The sequence below is a fragment of the Protopterus annectens genome, chromosome 10.part0 (genome assembly GCF_019279795.1).
Source record: "Protopterus annectens isolate FY-2018-M chromosome 10.part0, PAN1.0, whole genome shotgun sequence".
Lineage (NCBI taxonomy): Eukaryota > Metazoa > Chordata > Ceratodontiformes > Protopteridae > Protopterus > Protopterus annectens.
The window spans coordinates 1,568,511,943-1,568,530,801 of record NC_056744.1 but is presented as its reverse complement, the minus strand read 5'-3'; the positions used below and the strand labels follow the sequence as shown (position 1 = coordinate 1,568,530,801).

General features: G+C 44.3%; 1 protein-coding gene across 2 annotated transcripts in view; it reads left to right on the top strand.

Moving 5' to 3' along the window:
- The window catches only part of KAT8 (lysine acetyltransferase 8), a 317,451-nt gene that overhangs the window by 69,110 nt on the left and 229,482 nt on the right, over nt 1–18,859 (top strand). For both annotated transcript variants that reach the window (XM_044086214.1, XM_044086215.1), the window contains exons 5-6: nt 2,906–3,070; nt 4,293–4,382. In XM_044086214.1, coding sequence (XP_043942149.1) covers nt 2,906–3,070; nt 4,293–4,382 — 255 coding nt within the window. The remainder of the gene's footprint in view (nt 1–2,905; nt 3,071–4,292; nt 4,383–18,859) is intronic.

The window sequence follows — 18,859 nt, the reverse complement described above, 5'->3', positions numbered from 1 at the left end:
TGAAAATGGTTTTAATCCCTCTAGTGTTACTTACTAGACAGGCCTATTTTTATCAATGATAGCAGATGTGGACAATAATTGAGTTTATCTAGGAGGGGAAAAGGTTAAATTTGTCAAGTGAGGTAAGTTGATCTTCCAGTAGAGCAAGGTGAATTAGGATTACCTGATTTGAAGGGCCATCCTAAAGCTACGCTGTTAAAACTTGCATGCATAACACAAGTCAAAACCTAGAATTCAAAAGTGAGAAGGGATGGTGATGAAGCAGGGAAACAATTGATTAAATAAGGAAATACTGGGATTTTGGATGCAGATCCGTAAAGAGAATAACACACACAATATTATATTCCTAAAGTATTCTAAAATCTAAGCCAGCACAAGAATGGAGAAAGGAGATTTTTGCCAATGAGAATGACTGCAATTAGGGGTACAAAGAATAGGCAAGAGGGAGCTGGAATTGACTGGAGAAAACTACCAAAGGAACCAAAGTATTGGGAGCAAATAACTAGAGAAGGATGGGTACTGAAATGGGAAGAAGCCAAGAATGCTTTGACTTCCAGGCTAGGGACTGCTTTCTCTCTCAGGGTGGATATCAGAGTAAAAGATAGGAAATCCTAAATGAAAATACCTGACCTGGTAGAGTTTTAATTGAATCTGGAACAAGCTGCTTTCAAAAAGGGGATAATTAGTAACGCACAACATACTGCACAGTAACTGTAGGAATCCGTTGAGGGGTGTTGGAAAACATTGGGTAAGCAATCCACAAGGAAACAGTGAGGAAGGAGACACATGTATGGCTCCCAAGTATGTAACAAAGTCTAGAAGATTTAGGATTTTTGCTTGGAAGTATTTGCATATTTATTTTTATACGTTAGATGTCAAATGGAGGTGTGATGAGGAAGAAAGGGGTAACTGTAACAAATGTTTTGGGACTGTAGTGAGTTGGCAAACTAAAAATTCCCTGCAAAGTGCTCTGTCAGAAATATTGTGTGATCAAATGGGTGTAACTAGGAATTTATACGTGTGTGTGTGTATGTGTGTGTGTGTCTATATATATATATATATATATATATATATATATATATATATATATATATATATATTTCTGTATGTAGATATATATATATAGATATAGGTATATGTATATATATGTATAGATATAAGTATATGTATATATAGATATATATATATAGATATATATGTATAGATATAGGTATATGTATATATATATATATATATATATATATATATAGGTATATATATATATATATATATATATATAGGTATATATATATATATAGGTATATATATATATATATATATATATATATATAGATATATATGTATATATATAGATATAGATATATATGTATAGATGTAGGTATATGTATATATATATGTATATATACAGATTTTATATATATATATATATATATATGTGTATGTATGTATGTATATATATATATATATATATATATATATATATATATATATATATATATATATATAGATAAAAAACATTTTTTAAGCAGAATATAGCATCTGAATTGCCTGGGCATAGTAAAGCCTTGTTAAGTTTAATTCTGGTAGCTGTCAAATAAGGAATTACTAGAAAATGGAAATCCAAAGTCTAAACCAACTGTATTTGAAGTATTGATTATTGTAGCAGAGATAAAAGAACAAGAAGTTGGATATTTAAAAAGGATAGAAGCAAATAAAAAAATGGAAATTGTGGTAACAGTAAATGCTGGATACTATTTTGGAGGAGGGGTGAGGTTTAAAGGAGGGGCAGAAATTGATCTGTTTATATAAGGTTGACATGATAAATATACAAAAAAATATATGTGATGTATAATGTTCAACTCAAATAAGAAAATAACTACGAAAGAAACAATGTTGGCAACTGGGAATATGTCAATAACAGTCTGTTTTGGTTTATATACATGTATGTTTGCCTATTGCTTAAGTGGTAATTCAATAAAGGTTCTAAAAAAATCTATATATGTGTATATTTAGTATGTAATATATTATATGAATGTTGTTCATTCCATCAAGCTGGCTACTGATCGATGGAAATGAATAACTGAATTATTTATTTTGTTCTGTTCAGTAAAATGTTAAAATGTTGCATAAAGGGAGCATCAGCGTTTTCTGGTAAGCTAAGTTTGGGTTAGTAATGTCAGTTGACATTAAAGGGTTGGAGCGACTGTGTGAGTGCAGGAGGGTTAAGGTAGAGTTAAGAGAGAGCATAATCAAGCCATCTGGATTAATGTCACTGTTATGGCAATGACTTTAAGGTAAGGTGCAGGGTTAGCAGGTATTGATAAGGTGGGCAGGGGGCTTCACCGACTATTGCTGGATTTGATTTCAGTTGGTGGAAATTTAAATTTGTGGATAGCTTGCTTTTTTTTTTTTTCCCCCCAACCCCACCCCTGCAAACTATCTAGGTGTTTGCCACAACTCTGCTTATGAATTCTCAGAGTGGTTGAAGTACCAGTCAGTGTCCATCTTCCATTCAGCCATTAGGTTTTTTTTATTGTGCTTCCTTGCCACTCCACCTGCAAGACACACAAGCGCACTAGTGATGCATGTGAAGTAGGTGCAGTGTGGGTCTCTTACTAGTGTGGTGCATCTCCTTAGGCATTAAACAGCCTTGTTGCAAGGATAGTCTCCACCGTGGCTGAATTAGTGGGAGATGTTTGCCCTTGACATGCCCTTCAGCTTCCCTTGGTAAACATGAGCAGACTGTGCCTCTGCATTCACCATTTTTGGCCAGCTTCACCAGAAAGCCTGGCCATTTTAGTCCTAGTTGAGGCTGTGTTCGTCTAACAAATGGCTATTTCTGGTCATGTCTTTTGCACATTTTCAGTTTTTTTATCTTAAAGTGTTCTGTTTCTTGTATTCCTAGATCACAAAAGTGAAGTATGTGGACAAAATACACATTGGGAACTTTGAAATTGATGCCTGGTACTTTTCCCCATTCCCAGAAGAGTATGGTAAACAGCCAAAGCTGTGGATCTGCGAATATTGTCTGAAATATATGAAGTTTGAGAAAAGCTACCGTTACCACCTTGTAAGTAATCAGTTCATGTGTGTGTATTCTGGAATTTTTTTTCTTGGCAATTATCAGGTGGTGTAGGACTAATTAGGTGAGTATAGTTATGTACAGTCTGTCTTTGTTGAATGCAAATGAGGTGACGAGAAACTAGATACTGTTTAGTTTATTCATTGCCTTTCAGTCTTAAATTGCAGGCAAGTCTTATATTTGGCCTGAAGTAGTTTTGTGAATTGGGTAATATTCCTCAGACATTCAAGGTTGCTGAGTTGGTGCGGATACTGTTTTTCTGTTTTAGTAGCTGATAGTTTGCATTCTAGTAGTAGCAAGATATAAAGCTAACCAGAGTGTTCCCTGTGTAGTACCTTAAACCTCCTTCAGAGGAGGCTTATATGCATAAAACTCCTTATGGCTGTACCGGGTGTTCTGGCTGCATGACTTCTGAAAGCCAACTGAGTTTTTACTTTAAATCTTTATTGAGACATTTAAGGCGATAAAGCCTAACCCCACTTGCTGTAGATATGACACTGTTTATGGAATCGGGAGTATAGCGTAAGTGGATAGTTTGACCATTTTCCGAAAAAAAACTTAGCTTTTAAAAGGCATTGTCTGTAACATTAGGATGATTGCAGAATTTCTCAAATAAAGACCAACACAGTAAGTAAAAAGTTGCACAGAAAAGCTCCGTAAGCAAAATCATTAAGACCATTTTAGTAGCAAAGGCTCAGATGGTAAGCTTTATGGCAGTGATATAATCCGTTTCTGCCGTGTCTGACAGAAAGTTACTAGTTATTGTTATGGGAACTAGGCACTGATCTTCAATGTGTGCTTCATTGTTAGTGGGGTGTGCAAAAGTGCATTTTTTTTTTCATTTTGACAGTCTTGGCTTCACATACTTCTGTTTATGTATGTAGCACCCAAATGGATACATTTGGTTGCTTCCTAGACATCTAGCAGTTCCTCCCTACTGAAGGCTGTGCAACTGCACATAGTCTTAAGTCTGTGTAATCTATTGTGGATTCACCAGTTGGATGAAGAGATAATCGTAGAGTTCCTAGACAGCACACTTTTGAATTGCTGTGAACTGTTGTCATGACCTGAAAGAACAATTTCTGGTTAAGCTAGACACAGAATAGGTGTTTCTTTGAAATCCAGTATGCTTTTCAATAATTTGTTTTTGCTTTGAATAACCAGTTTATTTTGTGGTAATTGTTCTGCGTGAATGATACTCTTCCCATAGGCACAGTGCCAGTGGAGGCAGCCTCCAGGAAAGGAAATCTACCGAAAAGGCAACATTTCTGTGTATGAGGTGGATGGTCGAGATCATAAGGTAAGGTGGCAGTTGGGCTGTTTTTTGAGCATCACTGGATTGTTTTTGTTCATAGACTGTAGTGTTGAGCTATATAGTTATCCCTAATGACCACTGTAAATGTGAGAAATATGTGTTCGAGCTTCAAAACTTGCATTTTATAACCAGAATAGTTGGGTTGATTTATCAGATGACCTGTGCATACTGGTCTTTGTCTTTACTACTTAAAAAAAAAAAAAAAAAAAAATTCATAGCCAGAACTACTATGTGGGATCTGTTACTTGCTACTAGGAAGTTGTAATTCTCCTAAGAAAAGCAGTCCTACATTACATGTGAAATGTGTAGTAGGTTCATGAAACAAAGTGTAATTATTCTGCCTTGTGATTTACAATATTTTGTAATTATTCTGCCCTTTAATATTCAACATTTGTGACTATTCAGCTATAAAAGTGCAAGCAGAAGATTCTGTCAGGAGACAGCTAACCAAGTGCAGGCGAATGTGAAACTCTGCTTAATTTTACCTGTGGTCTGTATGGTAAAGAGCAAAAAGCTACCCTAGAGCTTGTAGTGAGTATATGTGCGAGTTTATCTTCTGCAGTTATGGTTTTATTGTGACGTCTACTGGAAATGTAAAGCTCAGTAATTCTTTAAGGGAGAGCTGAGAGGAAGTTCAGCTATAGACAGGTGTTTTCTTTCTTGCAGTTTATTTGCTCAGAGTTGTTGTTTTTCTTTCAGCTTTTTCCAGTTAAGGGTCACCACAGCGGAACTCCGGTCTGCTAATGATTGGCAGTTGGTTTTATGGTGCTGAGGTGCCAGCCCGACGCCCAACCTTCAACGAATGCATGCCCATTCACGCATGTCTTTCGAACGCCACTCTACTGCGGGGAGGACATGCAGACTCCACACAGAATGTGCTCCAGCTGAGAATTGAACGGGAGAACCTCTTGCTGTGAGGCGACAACGCTACCTCTGCACTACCCCGGCTTTAGAGTGTTTTATGTAAATCCTGACTTGGGGCAGAAGTGATCAGTTTGTTTTTAACATGGATGTTCTGATTTGAATAAGAATCTTTAGTGACAATAAACTAAGTCTATCATCTTACATTTTGTCTGTGTGTAATATAAAATGTGCTGTGTATACAACTGTCTGAGATAAATGTACAAAAACTGATGATGCAATCGTGTCATTATTCATCACGGATGGGTCTTGGATCCAAACTCTAATCCGAGCCGGAAACTGATAAGAGAGTTCCATAGCTCAAGCTCCTCCCCTTCCCATATTCCTTTGCTGACCTGTAACTCACAGATCTTGTTTGCTGCAAAAACACTAAGGGTGCAATTCTGGTAACTCAAGCCTCTTTTTGGGTTTTTTTTTGTTTTTGGTTTCTATACTTTTTCTTCAGCCTTTTTTAGGTTTATAGTGCAGTTAGTTCTGTTTCCTCCCCTCCCTGTATTTTATCTACTTTTGTCTGCTGAGTTCTTGCCTTTTTTCCCCATCGCCCCCCATAGCTAGTTTTTTTAATTAAAAAAAAAAATATATGTATGTGTATATATATATATGTGTATATATATATATATATATATATATATATATATATATATATATAGTTTTACTTTTTTACTTTCTGCTCCCTTGTTCTTTTCTGTTGGGGTGCGTGGTGCCTTCTCTGTCTTCTGGCTTCAAAAGATGCTCCTCGTGTGGTCGGAAGATGCCTCATTCCAACTCGCACAAGGAGCCTCACCTGGAGGTTGAATGTGACATCTGTGCCGCATTCAACCTTAGGGCTCACATGGAGCATAGGAACAAGTTGTTGCTAAAGGGGTTAGCTAAGGGGGGGGTCCTCTGGCTTCGGGCTGCCCCTCTAAAGCTCTTCCAGATCCTAAGAGGAAGCCTCCCCCTCCTTCCAAGGAATCTCTTTCTAAAAAGCCGAGGCTCTGGGATCGCAGATCCAAGTCCAGCCTCTTTGGCATCGAATCCAGGCTCTTCCACTCAGAGTCTTGGATCGAAGGCGTCGGTGCCTCAGAGGCTTTCTGGTCCAACTTTGTGTAAGTCTTCTCTGGATCTGACACGTCTGTTTGGTCCATCTGGTGCGCCGGTTAAAGCATCTGATCCCACTAGGGCTTCAAATCAAATTGTTCTGTCAGATGTGATAGTCATTTGAAAGTTCCCCCTTCAGGTCCAAGGTTTGGATCCGATACATCGGAGTCTGTCCCCTTCCCGGGATTGCAGATCTTTGTCAGGATCTCCAGCAAGGTCAGGGCATTCTTCTGTGTCTTCCACATCTTCCAGAAGCTTGCTACCTATAGATATGGATAGGATAATGAGTTTCCTCAAAGCCCAAATCGAGTTGGGCCTGTTGCCATCCCCACCGCAGTTGCCAGGGGAACCTTCTCCATCCACAGAACTTCATTCTCCTCTTCCGATTCAACTGGGTTTGGAACGCCGGGATTAGAGCATTGCTTCTGAGAGGCCAACTGTGTCCCATATCCCTCCCTTCCTGACACAGTCATGGACCCTGGTGGATTCCGTACCGCTTCCCTTGAAACCTGCTGCACCTCGGCCCCGCAGAGTTGGTGCTGGTTCCCCGGGCTAGGGTAGGGCTCGGAATTTTCATGCCATTCCCTTCTTTTGGAGGCATCAGTGCTAGACAGCGTGGGGCCGATGTCATCTGGAGGCTTTGATGCTGCATCAGGGTCCCTCCTCCCTTTCCGGACAGCCGTGCGCGCGCGCGCGCGAGAGGAGGAGGAGGAGCCTTGTCCAGTCATTCGGCCTTCCGGAAGTAGAGCACCTTCTCCAGTTTGGCAGTTGCCTTTCATTCATCTCTAGGTTCTCCCCAGACCCTCTCGGCTTTGGGTGTCAAGGCCTCATCATCCTTCCAGGGTCACCCCTCCCACTAGTGCCTTTGTCCAGTCTCTTCAGAGTCCTCCCAGAGCCCACGGTGGAGGAACCCCCTCGGAAGACAGCGGTGCAGGAGGAGGCACCTGGACTCCCTTAAGATTTTGGGGAGGGAGACTGGTCTCCCATGCTTCTGCTTGAGGAAGTGTCCTTTGGAGACATCTCAACATTGTAAAGCAGGCAGTTGGCCTTCTCCCACCCTGTCTTCAGAGGAATCTGTGTTCCTGAAAGTCTCCTGGCAAGCTCATCTTCTACCTGGGTGTCCCCAACTGCCAACGGAGTTGTGGAGAGCTCCTCAGTCCATACCCAGAAATAAGAGTGTCTCTGGCAATTGACTGTTTTGGAAAGCGCATGCTTGCCTCAGCTACATTTGGACTGAGGGCAGCCAACAACATTGGCACATTTTACCCAGCTTCAGAGGTATTTGGTATCAGAACTCACCACTTCCCTTAGAGCTGCTGCCTCAGGAAAGTCTCAAGCTGGTCTCTAATTTGTCAACTCTGACTTCACTGGCTAATGTTTCAATGAGGTTGATCTCCAATGCGGCGAAGTCCACCTTTCTAACAGCTGGCACAGGAATTACCATTAGACGGCACACATGGCTTCGCCTTTGCAGGTTTGCAGAACCCTTCATGGGTTCTTTTAACAATGCTTCCTTTGGCAGTTCGACCTTGTTTAGACCTTCCGACAAGGAAACATTGACCTGCAGCGAGCAGGAGGGGTAAGACTCTGTCCATTGTGTAAATTGAGTTTTCTACTCCCCAACGATCTTTTTTTAAGCCTCAAAGAGGGAGTAAGAAATTTTGGTTCCACAGGACCCGGCCCTCCTTCCAGGATACTCCCCAGGAATCCTCTTCTGCAAGCCGGGGTAAGGGATTCCGTGGTAGATGCTGCCTCAGAGGCAATCCATGGAATCGGGTCTCCCAGGAATCCTTCTTGGAGAAGCCCTTTCAGTGCTTCTGAAGCGCTGCCCGACTGTCCTGCCCTGGAGGCAGTCGGGGGATGATTCTCCCTTCACCCACTAGCCTGGACAGATATTTCCTCAGATCAGACTGTGTTAGATAATTTCTGGGGTTACTTTCACTCCCCCAGTTTCAAAATCTCTTCCAGACATTCCACCCTGCCAGAGGGAATTGTCCCGTCAAGATCTTCTAGAAAGAGCCATCCAAGAGGTCCCAACAGGACAATGAGGGTCCAGAGCATACTCTTGCCTCTTTTGGTGCCAAAAAAGACTGGGGATATGCGACCAATTTTGGACCTCGGAGAACTGAATCTGTCAGTCCAGAAGTCAAAGTTCTGGATAGTCACTGTTCAATCCATTCTGTCTCTTTTGCACAAGGACGATTGGATGTGCTCAGTGGATCTCAAGGAAGCATACTGTCGTATCAAGATAGGCAGGCACTCCAGGATACAGCTGCACTTTTGGTTAGGGGCCAGTCACTATCAGTTCAGAGCCTGCCCTTTGGACTCACCACAGCCTCCCCCCAAGTGTGTACCGAATGCATGGCAGTGGTGGCAGCTCATCTCAGGCTGCAAGTCTTCCATGTCTTCCTGTACTTGGACGATTGGCTTCTCACAGCCCCCATGTTGCATCAGCTGTCAGTAGCCACCAGTTACATCCTCAACCTCTTGGTCAGTCTGCCCAAATCCGATCTTTCCGTGTGCCATAACCTAGAGTTTCAGGTTTCAACTGGACACTGTGTTGTAGACTGCAGATCTACCCCCCTTCGCAGAGTTCAACTTATTTGGGATCAGGTCTATCGCTTGCTGGTTCTAAAGCATCCAGCAGGCCACCTAATTCTACAAGCATTAGACTCAATGGTGGTTGCCACCTCGTTAGTGCCAGTCGCCAGGTTTCACATGTGGGTCCTGCAGTGGACTCTGGCGGTTCAGTGGTGCTCTCAGGTTCATCCCATGCCAGTCAGGATGACTCGTGCAGAAATCACCTTGCTTGGTAGCTTCAATCTCAGGACCTAACTCTCGTCAGACCTTTTTGTCGTCCCGCACCCTATGCCACGGTGACTACTGAGACCTCCCTTTTGGGGGGGGGCATTTTCGGGAAAGACGGTAAAAGCCATGTGGTCCCTCAGAGACCAAATTGCGCATCATTGTCCTGGAAATGAAAGCGGTCCTTCTAATGTTGCAAGCCTTTCATGAGCGTCTCCATGTCGGGACTGTAGCAATTCAAATGGACAACATTGCGGTTGTCTGGGTACATCAAAAAGCAAGGGGGAACATGGTCTTATCCCCTGTGCAGAGAAGCCATGAGAGTGTGGAAATGGGCGTTGTCTTCCAGGCGCTTTCTTTTTGCAGCTCACATACCTGTCAGTTCCAGTGTGCTGACCAACAAACTCAGCAGGTCTATCTTGAGTCCTCATGAGTGGTCTCTGAATCAGTGGCATGTCAGATATTCGACAGTTGGAGTCAACCATGCTGCAATCTTTCCTTCCCCAGTCAGCCACAAATGCAGGAACTGCTTTGCCCTGGTGCCCCCCCCCCCCCCGACAGGGGAGTCACCCATAGGTGGTCTGGTTCACGATTCGCGGTCGGGACTCCGCTGTCAGATCTCCTCTATGCTTACCCCCCAACTCCCCTAATTCCCAAGGTCTTGCAGAAAGCCTGCCGCCTGAAGATCTGTCTCATCCTCATTGCCTCCTTTTGGCCTGGTCAGGTGTGGCTCTCCCTCCTTCAGTTTCATCTGAAATATCCTTTGGATCTCGTTCCAGATCTTATTTCCCATCCCTGGGGGCTTCCCCTTCCCAACCTCCAGACTCTTCATCTAACCGCTTGGTTCCTCCTGATGTTCATCGTGCATACAGCTGCAGTCATAACAGACGGGTTCTCCTGCCGTCAGGCGAGTCCTCGGTCAGCCGAATTCCAAAGTCTAGGTCCGGCGTCGGTTGTCGTCGCTTCTTCCCTGATGTCACTGCGACAGGAGTATAAAAGAACCAGCCAACGCCATTTTCTTCAGTCTTTCTTGCCGTTCGGTGCCCGAAGCAGAAGCAGTTCGCAAGTGCCGGTCGGCCAGCTCCTGAGATTACAAAAAATTTGGAACCGAAGTCTTCTTAAAAGCTAAGTACCCCGTTGGGGAAACTTTTTCTTGCCTCAGACCGATGTCAGACAAAGTTAATAATTGTATTTCTTGTGGGAAGCAAATACCGCATAAGGATTTCCATTCCCTCTGTATACCTTGTTTAGGCCTAGACCACGATGTCTCGGTCTGTCGCTTTTGTGCTACATTCAACAAACGCACTATTAAGCGTCGGGCGGAGTTCGCCCAGCATTATTTTGGGAAAGCATTTAACTATACTATGTCGTCAGATACTCCGACTCCAGGTTTTGTCTAAAAAACGCAAAGACAAGGACCGACACTCGAGGTCCGCGGCCTCTACCGACACCACGCCAAAGCCGACTACACGTGGTCCGATTCTCAGCGAGGCGCCTACACAGCCCCTGATTACCGACGACACATCTTTGGTGGTGTCTCCTGTACCCGAGGTCGCAGGCTCCTCGGCCCACACCCTGACTACAGATACCGAAGCCACGCTTGGCATTGAAACACAGAATGTGGACAGGTCCACCTCCACTCAAGGTGTCTTCAGACCTTCTTCTTTCTCCATCAAGGCTTTCACCAAGTCTAAAGCTACCATGCACCCTAAGAGACCAGCTACACAGGGCCCATCTCCAGGCCCCATGCCTAAGAAACAGATGCTTAAAATGGCTGAGGATTTAATTACTCTAATCAGATGTTCTCAGCCACCTCCGGACAAAAGACCCAGAGTGGAGGAAGATTCCCCCTCCTCTGATCAGGGCTCCATTATTTCAGAGCACTCTGATTATCGGGAACAGTCTTACTCTCCCTTTGAAGACTCTGATGCAGAGGAATCTATTCCTTCTGTACCCCCCCTGAGGATTACTCATTTGGTGAAACTCTGCATACCTTAAGGGAACACTTCCACTGGGAAGGCCAGGATTATTCAGATTCCAAGACAAGGCTCAGGGAATTTCTTTTGTTACCCCAGCACAGGCCTCTGGCTATACCTCCTGTCCTGGACATCCTAGACTATGTTTACTCGGAGGCTTGCCTTAACCCGGACTCTCTCCCTCCAGCTCCAGTTAAGCCTGACCGGTACTACAGGGTTCCTGACTCACACCAATTTCTATACAAAAGCCATGCTGCTGACCTAGAAACCATCTCACAGGGGCCCAAGGGAGTTAAGGTCTCCGTTGCCAAAAACCCATTGCCTTCCGAGAGAGATTCCAGGTCCTTAGAAAGGTGGGGAAAAAAGGTATATACCTCGGCTACCTTATCCATGAGGGCCTTAAACTGTCAGTTTCATATGCTAAAATACCAACAGTTTCTGTTATCTCAATTGAAAAGTAAAATGTCACAACCTGAACAACCAGACATGAAGGAGTTGCAGGATTTGATGCATAGTGCAGAACAAGTGGGTAAACATACCTTACAATGTGGTTTTGATGCTCTAGAGGCCTCATGTAGAGCTGCTGTTACAGGCAGAGTCATACGTAGGCATGCCTGGCTCAAGGAACAAGCCTTGCCTGATCATGTAAAAGCTAAATTACTAGACGCCCCTCTTCAAAAGGATGTACTATTTGGGGCAAATGCTGAGGAAGTATTACGGAAAATGGAGGAAAAGGCTAAATCAATGCAAACTGTGAAAGAATTTCTACAGGTTCAACCCCCACGTTTTAGTAGAAATTGGCCTTCCAAAAACTGGTTCTTTCCTGCCACAGACAGACCCCAAAGAGGCCGATACAGGCGCCCGAGGGGCAGAGGACAAACACAAGGCTCGTACCGAGGCAGACAATGGCAAGCTCCTACACAAAGAAGTGGTGAGGACAACTCGCAATCTTTTAGAAAGCAAAACCAATGACTTTCCCCTTTGCATGCCAACCAGGTCTCAAATGGCAGCACCTTTAGGAGGAAAGCTGGCACAATTCTCAAAAAATTGGCATATTGTCACAAAGGACAAATGGATCCTGAACATTATAAACAGAGGCTACAAATTCCATTTTCATACCCTTCCAAAAATGAAAGGCATGCCAAACCTGCCACACAATCAAAGGGCATAGGCACAAAAGCAAATTTCAGATCTTATAAACATGAAAGCTATTCAAGAGGTACCTACACACGAACAAGGTCAAGGTTTTTATTCCAGGCTATTTCTGGTGCCAAGGAAGGGCAAAGATTGGAGACCTATTTTGGATCTTTCCATCCTAAACACATTCTTACTCGTACCAAAATTCAAGATGCTCACTCTACAGCAACTTCTTCCCATGTTGGGCAAGGAGTCTTGGCTGGTAACATTGGGACATGCAGGTATGCCTCCTTGAGGTCCAATCAGACAAATTGCAGAAGATACCTCAGATTTCTTGCAGGTTCAATACAGTATCAATTCTCTGCATTGCCCTTTGGTTTATCTACTGCGCCCAGAGTATTCACGAAATGCCTGGCATCAGTAATTGCCTACTGCAGACTTCAAGGGATACAAATATACCCTTATTTGGACGACTGCCTGATCCAAGCGGACAGCAAGCACATTCTTCTGAAACATCTGGCTTATGTAATAATGTTATTAAACTCTCTAGGATACACAGTCAACAAAGAGAAATCAAGACTAATACCCTCTCGGAAGATAATTTTCCTGGGTGCCAATTTGGACACACACACCCAGATGGCCTACCTCACGCCAGAGAAGCAGGGGCAACTAATTCAATATTTCAGAACACTGGCAAATTGCACCAGGCTGACTGCAAGGAAAATCCTACAGGCTCTGGGATTCATGGCATCCTGCATCTTACTAATCCCATGTGCAAAGCTGCATATGAGAAAACTACAATGGTACCTAAAAAACATATGGTCTCAACACAGCCACAGTTTGGAAACAATAATACCACTAATTCCATGTCTGCAAAAGGAATTTCTGTGGTGGGCTAAAGCATGCCAAACAAACACAGGTCTTCCATTCAGCAAGCCTCAAGCAAATCAAGTCATCATAACAGACGCCTCAGACTACGCCTGGGGGGCGCACATGACAGACCGGTGCATTCAGGGCAAATGGACCCAAAAAGAAAAGCACCTTCACATCAATCAAAAAGAAATGCTAGCAGTGATGAATGCTATTACAGCCTTCAAGGACCTTCTACAACCAGGTCAGCTATTGATAAGAACAGACAACACCACAGTTATGTGGTACATAAACAAGCAGGGAGGAACACATTCTTATCCCCTATGCAGACTGGCCATGTCACTTTGGAACATGGCCATGGACTTAAAAATGGAACTACAAGCACAGTACTTGCCAGGCAAGGAAAACACGCTGGCAGACAACCTAAGCAGGAATATGACAGATCCACACGAATGGAAGTTGCATCCAAAAGTTTTTACAGAAATAATCCAAGAATGGGGAAGGCCAGACATAGATCTCTTTGCCTCCCACAAAAATCAATTGACAAAATTCTGCACAAGGATCTTCCATCCAAAGGCCTGGAGAGTGGACGCTCTCTCTTTCAGTTGGACATCAATGACAGTTTATGCCTTCCACCTCTTCCTCTGCTGCCCAAAGTCCTATTGAAGACCAGAGCAGACAGACCAAAGATGATCCTCATTGCTCCGGACTGGCCAAGGCAACACTGGTACCCACTCCTGAGGAGCCTGACGCATTCCCCACCATGGACCCTGCCTCTAATGCCTCTTCTGACTCAGCACAGCTTCAAAACTCTTCACAGTCAGCTGAAGACACTCAATCTAGCCGCATGGAAGATTCCTTAGCATCACAGCAGGCCCTGCTCTCCAAGGAGGTGCAGGATGTCATTTTGGAGGCCAGAAGGCCATCAACTAGAAAAGCTTACTCTGCAAAGTGGAAACGTTTTTGTGTTTGGAATGAGAAAAAGGGCCAGTGCCCTGGAAAACTGAATTTACCTCAAATACTACAATATTTGGCCGAACTGCTAAGCAGTGGACTTTCGTTCTCCTCCATCAAAATCCATGCCTCAGCCATTTCTGCAGAATACAACACTGATCCACCATTATTCTCTCACCCTCTATTAAGACAGTTCCTCAGAGGGGCTAAGAATTTAAGACCTCCAAGAAAACAACCAATACCTGCTTGGGATCTTAATTTCATTCTGGAAAAACTGACTTTGCCCCCTTTTGAACCAGCTGCCTCATCAGATTTACAATATTTGTCCTGGAAAACAGCTTTCCTTCTGGCTATCACTTCAGCTCGTAGAGTTTCAGAACTACAGGCTCTTATGGCTGTCCAGCCTTTCATCATCTTCCATCAGGACAGAGTTTCATTACGTACCAACCCGTCCTTTATGCCTAAAGTGGTATCCAGGGTAGCCTTAAATCAGGCCATACATTTACCTACTTTTTATCATAATCCTCAAAGCAAAGGGGAGAGATTACTGCATTCCTTGGACATCCACAGACAACTGCGTTATTATTTGGACAGCACAAAGCCTTTCAGAAAATCAGAACGGCTTTTTGTGGCCTATGCGGTAGGAGCTCAAGGAAAGTCAATATCCCAACAGACAATCTCAAAATGGATAACCACTGCATATGCTTTTGCTATTCCTTTCATGGCAAAACCGTACCTACAGGCATTAGAACTCATTCCACCAGGGCCACAGCCACCTCTACAGCCTTCCGCAGAGGAGTTCCTGCCAAGGATATTTTAGAAGCAGCCACTTGGAGTTCTGTGCATACCTTCTCTAAGCACTACAACCTACCATTATACTCCAAGTCTAGAGCAGGCTTTGCCACTGCAGTCTTGCAGGGCATTTTGGCTCCTCCTAGCTCCACCTAGTGCCTACCACCCCTTTCTTAGCTTTGGGATTCTACCCATCTGTTATGACTGCAGCTGTATGCACGATGAACATAGTACAGTTTTGTACCTACCATAAATGTAGATGTTCGAGTGCTAATACAGCTGCAGTCCAGGTTTCCCTCCCTCCTTCTCCTCTAGGGGTATTCTTTTATGGTGTATTTGCTTGCAACTACTGTTTTTTGATTATATTGCATTGCATTATTACATTATTTTATGTATTGCCTTCCTTCTGGGGGCACCTGACATCTGGGGCAAGAAAGACTGAAGAAAATGGCGTCGGCTGGTTCTTTTATACCCCTGTCGCACTGACGTCAGGGAAGAAGCGATGACAACCGACGCCGGACCTAGACTTTGGATTTCGGCCGACCGAGGACCCGCCTGACGGCAGGAGAACCCATTTGTTATGACTGCAGCTGTATTAGCACTCGTACATCTACATTTATGGTAGGTACAAAACTGTACTTTCCAGTGATTCTTTCCCAGTCCAGGCCCCCCCCCCCCCCCCCCCCTCCGGTGAGAAATATTATCTTGGCATCTCAGAAGCAATCTACTAAGAAGTGTATTCCAGTAAATGGAAAACATTTTCTATTTGGACCAGACAGTGACATTTCGATCCATTTTCAGCCTTGATTCCTGACATTTTGTTGGTGTTCTTCGTATTTCACTGTTGCAGTCATCACATTTGGGTTATCCCTGCCAGGGTAGCCCTCGGCCGGCCGGAATACTACAGGCTTAGTATTTCTGCTTCGGTTGCTGTCGCTTGAGGACTGACGTCAGGTCGTCAGTGGTATAAAGTAAGGCAGCCAATGCCATTACATCAGTCTTTCTTGCCGTGGAGCCCAAAGCAGAAGCAGTTCTCATGAGTGCCGGTCAGCCGCTATCTGAGATTGTGTCTCCGAATTGAAGTTGAAGTCTTCTAAAGCTAAGTACCCCATTGGGGATCCTTTTTCTTGCACTAACCGAGGTCAGAAAGTTAACAATTGTCTCGCCTGTGGAAAGCAAATATCACACCGAGACTTCCACTCTTACTGCATCATTTGTTTAGGCCCAGACCATGATATCCCCCGTTGTCACTTCTGTGCTTTGTTCAGCCCCAGAACTATCGGTAGTCTGACCCTTGTTGTAGCCAGATATTTTCGTTTACAGTCTTCGAATTCCGTTATGGCTTCGGTAAGCCATCAGACAGCAGATCTTCTGAAAAAAAACGTAAAGATAAAGACAGAGACAGACCGCACAGGTCCAAACCTGCAGACAGTGCTTCCGTTAAGCTAGTCGTCAGTCCTCTGGTACTCAGTGAGGCGCTTTCCCAGCCCCTGATGCCCACTTCTGTTGATTCGCAGGCTGCTACCTTGATCCTTTCAGAGTCCAGTATGCTGCAAAACTCTTATTTGACTAAGGATCCTGCAGTCGTCTCTACCTTGGATGGGTCCAGAGCCACTGAGTAGGCCCCGGCTTCTGGGGAAGTCCTTCGCACTACCGAATCTCGACACAAACTGACATATTCTTTCGCGACTACCGTTCTTTCAGAAACAGAATTTCTAAGGCCCAGGTTTGAACCACACCCAAGAAACCGACCCACTCTCTGGTGCCTGCTACCTTGCCTCAGTCTCAAATGCTTAAAATGGCAGAAGACCGTATCATGCTGATCAGGGGAAGCCAAGCTACCCTCTCAAAAAGGAAAAGAGATCTGTCCCCTGTAGTTTTGTCTAAAGTCAGATGAATCTGATGTGTCTGATTATGAAGACATGCAACCCCTCTCCACTTATGAGAACTCTGATGCAGAGGACTCCATTCCTTCAGCCTCTCCCCCAGAGGATTTTTCCTTTGAGGAAACCTTGCACACTTTAAGGGAGCATTTCCAATGGGAGAGTCAGGACTACCCTCAGTCTAAAAAGAGACTCTGGGAATTCTTAGATCTTCCGCAACACAGACCCTTGGCCTTACTCCCCGTCCTGGATGTTGTGGATGATGTTTTCCTTGAATCCAGCCCGACTCCTGACGCCCTACCTCCTGCTCCCAGAAAACCAGACAGGTATTATAGAGTCCCTGACTCTCACAAATCTCTTTAAAATTCCAACAGCTGACCCTGAGGTCATTTCTCAAGGGCCAAAAGGGATTAAAGCAACTCTGCTAAGAATCCCACACCCTCCGACAGGGATTCCCTGAGCATTGGACACATGGGGTAAAAAAGTATACACCTCAGCTAATCTTGCTATCAGGGCACTAAATTGTCTGTTCCATATGCTGACATTTCAGCAACATATCCTGGAACTCCTTAAACAAAGAATGTCTTTCCTTCCTGCTTGGACAGAATCTATTAAGATTTACAAGACTTAATGCATTCTGCAAGCCAAGTAACTAAACACACTTTGCACTGTGGTTTTGATGCCGTAGAAGCTTCTTGCAGGGCAGTAGTCATCTGTCATTAGAAGACCTGCATGGTTTAAGGAACAACCCCTGCCAGACCATGTCAGATCTAAATTGTTGGATGCCCGCTTGTACAAGGATAACTTATTTGACACTAAGGCAGAAGTGGTCTTAAAGATGGAAGAAAATGCAAAATCTATGCAAATAGTTAAGGATTTCTGACAAGTCCATCCTTCTAGGTTCAGCAGGTATTGTCCCTCCAAGCACTGGTCCGTTCCTGCTCCTAGTAAACCAGCCCAGCCTAGGCCACATGGAAACAGACCACCCAGACCGCAGCCCCAGGGAATGCAGGCATCTAAGCATTGGACCACTTCCACTTCAAAACCAGGGAGTATGGTAAGAACTCACAATGACTCGCCTCCTCCTCCTCCACCCCCCTCTTCCACCTTCACTTACCCCTAGGAGGAAAACTCTCATTTCACTCAAGCAACTGGGCCACCGTAACCAAGGACCAATGGGTTCTGAGCATTGTCTCTGAGGGATACATATGTTCCTTCCATACACTTCCAACCCCAAAAGCGTTCCCAGATCTACCACCAAATCAGTGGGCAGAGGCACAAAAGCAAATCCTTTCCCTCCTCTCTATGAGAGCAGTAGAGCATGTTCCTGCAGAACACATAGGCCAAGGCTTCTACTCCAGACTTTCTGGTACCCAGACAAGAGGGCACCTGGCACCCCCCCCCTTGATCTATCAATTCTAAACACCTTCCTGGTGATCCCAATATTCAAAATGCTCACCCTCCAGCAGCTGCTACCCATGCTGTCCAAGGACGCTTGGCTAGCCACCCTAGATCTAAGAGGCCTACCTCCACATTCCTGTCAGGGAATCCTGCAGGAAATATCTCCACTTCAGGGCAGGATTTCAACACTTTCAGTTCTCTGCGCTTCCCTTGGCTTGTCTACTGCTCCCAGAGTTTGTACAAAATGTCTGGCTCCAGCCATTGCATTTTGCAAAGAAAGAAATATTCAAATTTAACCATACTTAGACGACTGCCTTATTCAGGCAGACAGCCAGGAAAAGCTGCTCAAGCACCTGGCCTTTGTAAAGACATTACTAACCTCCCTAGGATACACATTCAAGGAAAAGAAATCCAAACGGGTACCCACCCAAAGGATGATCTTCCTGGGAGCAAGATTAGACACAGCATCCCAGATGACATTCCTTACACCAGAGAAACAAATTTTCTTGACAACCTACTTCTCTCAACTAGCCACCAGGCCCCAACTCTCTGCAAGGAAGATCCTGCAAGCTCTGGGGTTCATGGCATCTTGCATACTACTCATTCCATGTACCAGACTGCACATGAGGAAACTTCAGTGGTA